Consider the following 9,118-nt stretch of genomic DNA (forward strand, 5'->3'; position numbering starts at 1 on the left):
TGCACTGATTTTCAGTTCACTGCACAGTGCACATCCGAGCGCAATGAACCATGTTTAGCGAGGTGGTTTCCGCACTCGGTAGCCGTTATAGGTATGGTAGTTACCATGTTCGGTAACCGTCACACGGTAGCTGGCAGCTGCCATAGATTTAGGTACATGGTGTTTGCCATACTCGTTGGGTACCCAGCGTTTGCTTTGTTTGCGGTGGTTGTGGTGCTTGTCATACTCGGTAAACGTCACACGGTGCCGGCGGTTGTCGTAATAAGTAACCGAGCTGGTTACCGTATTCGGTGGTGAGCGTCGCACCGGTTACCGCACCTTTTCTGATGACGGCAACGATGATAATTCGATTACCGGCTTTAGAGTGAAACGGTATTCGTTACTGTCACTTTAACTTAAACACCGTTCGTCCAATTATAACATAAGCGAATTGTATATAAGCGGATGGCAGCGGTAACTCGGCGATAACCGTCACATCCCGACTGCCGTGTGCTCTCGAGACGAAAACCGCCACATTCAGTCTGTCATGTCCTCTGGAAACGGAGACGTCACACGCCGGTCGCCGTGTCCTCTGGCACGTGACTTGCAGAGCGCAGCTCCTCTCCGAGGCGCGCAGCTGCGATCGACCGGCGCGCCGGGCGGCGGCGGCCGGCGGCCGAGGGCGTCACTCGGCGGGCGCCGCGGGCGCCGCGGCATGGTCACCTAGCCGGGCGCCGGCCAGCCGCCATGCCGCTGGTGCCCAACCTGGGCCCGCAGGTGGCCGCGCTGTGGGCGCGCGCCCGCGCCGCCCTGCCCGACTCCTGTCTGGCTGGTGCCGACGAGAGTCTGCACTTTGCCAAGTATGGCCGCCGGCCGGGCGACACAGAGCTGGCCGGCCTGGGCAAAGATGGCGGCGGCCGTCCGAACGGCGCCGCCGGCGACGAGCTCGGCGAGGGCGGCTCGTCCGGAGACAAGATCGACGAGTGGCAGGCCGGCTGGAACGTCACCAACGCCATCCAGGTCAGTGTCCGATGTCATTAACGCCATCCAGGTCAGGGGTCACGTGAGCGACCTGACCTCATATGACCTTTAAAAAAGTCCGAGATTTGCAAATTGTAAGACATCTGAAGGATACTGTCCTGTAAGTTTCATTTCCCTGTGAAAGCTCCTCTGGCACTGAGGGCATTGCGAAGTTGCGACATTTTAGGACTGTATAGAGGCTCACTTATGACGTCATAGGTCAATGACCTGACCTGAACTGAAAATGCGGTTGGTGTTAAAAGATCCGGCTTAAATCAAACGTCAGTTGTGTGGAGTTTCAACTCTCTATCGCCGGCGCGTTTTGAGCTATATCGCGAAAAAAACCTAAAGGGGTGGCACCTGCACTCTCGGCCGGCGAGGGTTAGAAACGTGAACAAAACGTCATCCAGGGCAATATGCAGGTAATCATATGCAGGCAATATGAGTTATAGGTAAATTACTCTAATTGAAGTCGTAATATCGATACACTAAACGCTTCAGTAAAATTTTAAATTGTAGTATGTCACGGTCTCCGTGCCTCTTTCCCGCTCCGCCGCCTTTGACAGCCATTAAAAGATACAATATTTTCATTATTCAATATTCTTAATCGTAATGTGGTATGCATTTTACGTCCCACGACAGCCACCTGGAGTCAAGCTGATGCAGTATGCACGTCGTCTTGTACAGGCTCCTGCTTTTTGGGCTTATATGAGGTTCTGTGATGAAAGACGGGCTTTTATAAATGGACGGCTATGTGTCAGTGGCCCGTTTTCGCTAGACGGACATCATACGACGCTTTCATGTTGGCATGTCTGTCATGTTCTTGAGATGACTGACGGACGACGGAAATTCTGATGATTGAGCCAACTTACCGCGAAGTCGTGCATGATCCTCGAATCCAGACCTCTCGGTTTTCATCGATCATGGCAGACATGCCATGCTGCTCAGTGCTCACCGTTCTTTGGACATGAGAATTGTTGAGCTCAAGGCAAAAACCCTCACGCAGAAAAAGTGAAGTAGCTGTCTTTTGATTTTTAGGCCATTAGATCAATTGCCACTTATATTAGGTAATGACGTACTTAATGGAAGAGGGACACCATAAAACAGAGTAAGACGTGGTGAAGTAATGGGGAGGTTGGTACTATGTTTATTGTGTGACAGCTTATCGCCCTGAGCTGCATAACAGCACAGTATTTACACGGGCTTCAATGCGGGACCATTGAGAGGCAGGTATCCTGACTACACCGAGGCGCAATATGTAGCTGTGAAGGCTGCACTGTCGCGAAACACACTTCCATAAAGTGCATTGCGGCACAGTTATCTCCAAAATGGCACTGCAGCGCAATCTTTCTCCGAGCTGCACTGCGGCACAGTATGAGCTGTAATGTGGCACATAAGCTCTCTGAGCTGCACTACGCCAGTACGGCACAATAAATATCTCCCGAGCTGCACTGTGGCACAGTATCTCTATGAGCTGCACTGCGGCACAGTATCCTCCCTGGACTGCACTGCGGGACAGTATCTACTTGAGCTGCACTCCGGCACAGTATTTCCCTAACTAAACTGACTGCAGTACAGTATCCTTCAGGCTCCATGAGCTGCTCTGCGGCACAGCATCTCCATGAGCTGCACTACGGCACAGTATAACTTCATGAGCTGCACTGCGGGACAGTACCTATCGAGCGATCTCAACTACAGCACAATTCTCTCCGAGCTGCGCTGCGGCACAGTATCCTCCATTCATATATTCATGCGACACAATCACAGTTGTCAAAGAATGGCCTTGGTGATGTTTGCTAAAACGCATGACGATGACGATGACCAGCATCCATCCATCTAACAGTCATACGCAATCACATTCAGGCTGCTCTCTCATTTCTAACAAGACAATCCCACACGTTCGTTCCAAACACATCTTGACATTTTTACAATGATAGGCACACCGCAGTCCGCACACAGAGCATAAGTTATGTAATGTGGAAATAGCCGACATACAATTGATTTCAAGCATTTGTTGTTCGCAAGGGGACTTCTATTGTTAATGAGCTGCTCTGCGGCACAGTATCCTCCATGAGCTGCACTACGGCACAGTATAACTTAATGAGCTGCACTGCGGCATGTATTTAACATATCACATCTCCCGAGCTGCACTGTGGCACAGTATCTCTATGAGCTGCTCTGCGGCAAAGTATCCCCCATAAGCTGCTCTGCGGTACAGTATCTCTCTCCAAGCTGCACCGCGGGACGGTATAGTCCTTCCAAATTGTATCGTGCGACAGTATGCCCCCTGAGCAGCACTGCGGCACGGTGTACCTATTCAATGAGCTGTACTGCGGCACGGTGTATCTCCATGAGCTGCACTGTCGTAGATACGGTGTACTAGAGCTGCATCGCTATAGGATACCTCCTTGACCTGTATGCTGAGGCACCTAATAGGTATACCCACTTAGCCAATCTTAACGGAGAAAAAATGCTTTCCAGGATTGCAGTTTGCCATCCGACTTTTTCCAACATTATATTGATCGAATTGATCGAATGTCATTGTAAATATGAAATCAACGAAAAAATGCCTAGCCTACGATAGGCAATAAAAATGAACGTACAAACACCGTTCAGCGTTAATTATCAACATATAGGTACAATAAAAGGGGTTTCAATGTTCTTCAGTGTAAAATGTCGCATTAACCACTGTTTTAATCCCACCCAAGTGGTCGGAACATGGGTGAATGGCATCACCATTCTGTGTACGTGACTGCAGCGATTTATCGGTCTCTGTGTTGCAGGGCATGTTCATCGTCTCTCTGCCGTACACGGTACTACACGGCGGCTATTGGGCCATTGTGGCCATGATAGGCGTGGCCTACATCTGCTGCTACACCGGCAAAATACTGGTCGACTGCCTATACGAGGTAAGTGCCATCCACTAGTCGGCCAACAGGGATACCTAAGAATACTCCTGCCACTTATTCGTACGGCAGCAGCCATGTGTTGTACGTAAAAATACATTCGTAAGCGGTAAACGTTCTGCCAACCAGTACCAGCTCTAAAGGGAAGCGCTTAGCCGGTATAACTACATAAATGCTTTTACTAATCAAGCTGTTTCTTTTAAATACACCAGCGAGTGCTAAAGTGCTGCAACCATGGATACAAATTCAGCTGCTATCAAAAGAAGCTGACGACTCTGCTCTCCTTATACAATGCGATTAGCGCGTATCCGCTGTAAGCCACGTAGTTATCATTGGTCATTAATCATTATCAAGTGGTCATCGTTGAAAGCAATATGCTCTCACTGGTGCACGATCTTATCGTCATCTCCTCTCTTTCTCTCTCCTCCGCCAGCAAACTCCCGATGGCGAGCTGGTGCGGGTGCGGGACAGCTACGTCAGCATCGCCAAGATGTGCTTCGGCCCGCGGTGGGGCGCGCGCATTGTCAACGGCGCTCAGCTGATCGAGCTGCTGATGACCTGCATCCTGTACGTGGTGCTGTGCGGCGACCTGCTGGTGGGCATGTTCCCCGAGGGCCAGATCGACACCCGCTCCTGGATGATGCTCTGCGGAATGCTGCTCATCCCGTGCGGATTTCTGAAGAACCTCCACCACGTAAGCACACTCAGCTTCTGGTGCACCATGGCGCACTTGGTCATCAACGTGCTCATCTTCTGCTACTGCCTGTCCTGTGCCGGCGACTGGGGCTGGTCCAAGGTAAAGCTGCGCATCGACTTCCTGCACTTCCCGATCGGGTTGGGCATCATCGTGTTCTCGTACACGTCTCAGATCTTCCTGCCGTCGCTGGAGGGAAACATGCGCGACCCGAGCCGGTTCGAGTGCATGCTCGACTGGTCCCACATCGCCGCCGCCGCCTTCAAGTCGCTCTTCGGCTATATCGGCTTCCTGACGTGGCAGGGCGCCACCCAGGAGGTCATCACCAACAACCTGCCGTCACAGAGCTTCAAGCAGCTCATCAACTTCTTCCTGGTGGTCAAGGCGCTGCTGAGCTACCCGCTGCCGTACTACGCGGCGTGCGAGCTGCTGGAGCGCACCTTCTTCCAGGGCCGGCCGTACACGATGCTGCCGTCCATCTGGGCGCTGGACGGGGAGCTGCGCACCATCGGACTCGCCTTCCGCGTCATCGTGGTCGTCTTTACTATCATCATGGCCGTCATCATCCCGCACTTTGCCATCCTGATGGGCTTCATCGGCAGCATCACGGGCGTCATGCTCAGCTTCATCTGGCCCTGCTACTTCCACCTGAAGCTCAAGTGGGAGTCGCTGTCGTGGTTCACGCGGGGGTACGACATGTTCGTCATCTTTCTGGGCGTGCTGTTCGGCCTGTGCGGTATCTACACGTCAGGGCGCGCCCTGGTCGAGGCCTACCGCATCGGACTGCCTTTCTAGAGGCACTGCGCCCTTCAGCTTCCGCCCGTGGCGGAGGATAAGCGATTGGGCCGATTGAAGTTGGGATAAGAAGTAATGCAATGACCGATTGAAGCAACATGAAAGCAGTAATCGGCAATAAGCAGGCATATGCTGCCGAAATGACAATCAGTCTTCCACGATGAGTCTTCCAGACTACGCGTCTAGTCTTCTAGACCGAGTCTTCCATGTAACACCGTCTTCCAAGTTGAGTCTCACAAGTTTTCGAGACTTCCAGGTAACGAGTCTTCCAGATGTTGATTGGGATTGTGCGACTGCGTGCAGTTTAAGTGCGCAAAGCAGAAAGGTGGCCATGCTGCCGGACCAGTCTTCCAGGAATTAGTGCAATGAAGTCTTCCCTTTGTTGAGTGTGATGCTGTGTGATGTTGTAATGTCTATGGTAGAATGCTTGGTGTCTCGTTGTGAACTTTGTATATCCAGGGTGGGCCAGTGCGGGCTGGGGGCACACTGACAGGGGCGGCTCGGCCGCCGGACTCTCGAGTCCGCGGCCCGGCCAAGCGCTGGAGCAAAAAACTTTGACGCTTTATTGACTGACAAGAATCCGTGCAGCTATCAAGCCGGCTCAGCAGTATCTCCGCTGACTCGCTGAGAGCTTACTTCTTAGAGTTCATCGCTGTAGGGCTGTTAACAGGCGTCGGTAGGACAATTTTTGATAGCACGTTGCAGGGAACTTTTTGATGAAGTTTTTATAAATTGCATCCAACTCCAGAAGGAACCGGGGATATGTGACTGGTAACAGCTTACCCTTGCTATCGCCGTCAGTTTTTCCTTTTCCCCACCCTCAAGTGCCGAGCATGTCAATGACCCAAAGAGCCATGTCCTGAAGGACCATCGACGCAGCGGGACAAGCCGGGCATCAGATACCATCTCATGTAACCTAAGACCGGCCTCTACCCTACTTCTTTCCTCTGCCTCACTCCTTTCCTCTGCCCCGCTTCCCTCCTCTGCCCTGCTCCCCTCCTCTGCCCGGCCAGACCCGCGGTCCGGCGCCGGGTGGCGCCCGAGCTCCGAGAGGTGTCTCTCTGCGGCCCGCGGCGCCGGCGGCGGGTGTCGGCCGGCGGCCGGGCGCCCGGCAGGCTGGTGCCACCGCCCGACCGTCGGCAGATCAATACGGAGCCGGCTCCTCCGCTCCGGGCCCTCTGCCAGCCTCTCCGGCCTCTCCCGACCCCGCCCGAGGCGAGTCGATACCTCCCCGCCCGCCGCCCGAGCGCGGCCTGTGGTCCACAGCCCATCCGCCGTCGCCAGCTCGAAACCGACCCCCGCCTGTCCGCTACGGCTAAATATGATGGCTGAACCGCTCCTAAAAGGCTGAACAAGACAGCTACAAGTCGGCTGCAGATTCTGACACTGAAAGAAATTTAGATTAATGATTCTGTTCACGCTAGTAACCATTGCTACTGCGTGTTACAGGCATTTAGGCATTGTGACACGGTGCCAGCGCAGTGGTTGTTCTCGATATTTTAATTTTTCGTTGGTAAAGGCACATAAAATAAGTATGTTTGTGTGGATGTGTTTCATGACGATAACAATTAGACGCTGTTATGTGAATGTAAACACGGGCGTATAGCGTTTTGATAAGTGCAATATCATGGTCATGTAGTTTATAATACGCATATATTCATTATTTATTGTAAAGTTGTTACTGTCGTGTCATATTCACGTTATCTTTTATATCCAACTTGTTCTTGTAATGCGTAAGTGATTTGTGCAACGTCAGTTAATCTTGATACTGTGATATCTTGGAGCCACCAGCAACTTCTTCATAAGACCTTTTAACATTCCACTACCTACCCTGCTACCTATCATAATGGAATGGAGATGATGTGATGTGGAATTAAACCTAGGTGGATCAATCATTTAATTATCATTAAAGTTTTGGCTTATTTAGTCTGAATTGGTCATGTTGACCTCTCATCTCGGCTAGCTCTGGATTTGTTCATGTTTGGTGTTTTGTTGAGTGTCATTCCGGCGCCTGGTCAGGCCGCCCTGGCGTGTGTGTGGCAATGGGGCGTGGTCTAACCGCCACTAACGCCCCGCCCTCCCTCTAGCCCCGCCTACTGGCCGCCCAGTAGACAGCGGTCAGGTCAGGGTCAGCGCCAAACAAAAAACACAAATAAAATCACAAAATGGACCCGTGTTTTCGTGGATGGAGGGAATCACTATCGATGTAGCGCTTCCACCTTATGGAACTGCAAAACTCAGTAGTCTCTTCGAAGCATGGGTGATAAATGAAACTCTCGAAGGTCGACTCCAAATACATATAGGCCTCACATGTATATAATCGCGCCTGTGTCAGCCAATCTTGTGAGCTAACGTGATCGTGGGTGGGCCGCCCACATTTGGCCGTCCTTCTCGGAAACATACCATCGATAGTGATAGATTAAACCGGGCGTTCTAGGGAGCCGTCTGTCTATGCGAGCTCTGGTCCCATCAGAGCCGATGATGCTACAGGGCGGCTCTCTAAACTGGAGCCGTCGTGCCATTTTCGGTGATGAATGGACCGCCGATATTGGCCGGAGCAGACGGTGGGATATATAGCTGCCGCTCTCCGAGACGAGACCCGACCCCGCCCGTACCCGACCGCAAAGGTCAACTGGGTGGACCGCGGGTCACTGGAGACAGCTGACCGGTCACCGGTTAAACTGGATTGACCGGGGTCATTGGAGAGGGATGACCGGTCAAAGATCAGCTGGATTAACGGGATCACTGGACTTAACTGACTGGTCGGTGGTCGACAACATCCAGAAAAACTGGCCCATGGCCGTCTATTACATACACGAATGACTACTGATACATAGAGCTAAAGGATCTTACCACAAATAAGGTATGTGTTAGCCGTTAGGGCTATGATACCAAAATGAAAGTCGGCATAAGACAAGCTATCTCGCAAACTCTTCCAAATTTAACAAGCTTTCTTCTGAACCCTACCCTTATCCACTTCATAATTTTAATTGGTCTGCTTGGAATACCTAGCCCACCCGTGTCCCGCACTTTCCATGAGCCGAACGCAGTCTCAGCGCGGGGGCGTTCCCAAAGGTCACTGGCAACAAGTTGCCCAGTGGGCGAGGCTAGTTTGGAAATTTAACGACCTCGACCCGTGCTCGAAATAGCTGCGCGACATTTGCCATCAGTGCGTGGGCGCATGGTTACAGAAGCGATATGGTAACTTGAGCACTTCGGTCCTCAAGCTGGGAGTTATGTTACAGAAATAGCTCCAATCTTAGACCGACCACTGCATAGTTCTCTGGTCTGAAATATGACGCACGTTTGGAACATTATTCTGGTGTCGCCACGCTGCTGTCCTTGCATCATCTGCAGGCTCAAGTTTCATCTTCATTAGTTGGGAAATGTGGTTACATACATCTATTATGTTCTATTCTATAGGAATCTATTATGTTAAATATCAGACAAGTTGAGACGCATTGTTGAGCGAAGTCACGATGTACCTAATGGCGCTAATCACCATGATTAGTTTCATCTTTGAGTCGAGCTTTTTTAAGTGTTATGTCTAGCTTTCATTTCATGCCCTAATTTCGGTCGGTTCTCAGAAGGCCGATAATCCCTAACAATTTAATTAACTTATAATGTCTTGCTTGGGACATTATTAATTCTCACAAGCTTAAGTCCTTATGTTGACAAGAAAATAAGTAGTTGACACGCGAAAGACGACAGGATAAAACGTTCA

General features: G+C 51.3%; 1 protein-coding gene across 1 annotated transcript; it reads left to right on the forward strand.

Moving 5' to 3' along the window:
• Nucleotides 1-666: 666 nt before the first annotated feature.
• On the forward strand, nt 667-7,564 carry LOC122367485 (vesicular inhibitory amino acid transporter-like). The gene is made up of 3 exons (XM_043340598.1): nt 667-999; nt 3,783-3,908; nt 4,339-7,564. The coding sequence occupies exons 1-3, from the start codon at nt 727-729 to the stop codon at nt 5,392-5,394; spliced, it is 1,455 nt and encodes a 484-aa protein (XP_043196533.1). The 5' UTR covers nt 667-726; the 3' UTR covers nt 5,395-7,564.
• The last annotated feature ends 1,554 nt before the right edge of the window (nt 7,565-9,118 follow it).

Source organism: Amphibalanus amphitrite, unplaced genomic scaffold (genome assembly GCF_019059575.1).
Source record: "Amphibalanus amphitrite isolate SeventyFive unplaced genomic scaffold, NRLGWU_Aamphi_draft 000031F_arrow, whole genome shotgun sequence".
NCBI classification, from domain to species: Eukaryota; Metazoa; Arthropoda; class Thecostraca; order Balanomorpha; family Balanidae; genus Amphibalanus; species Amphibalanus amphitrite.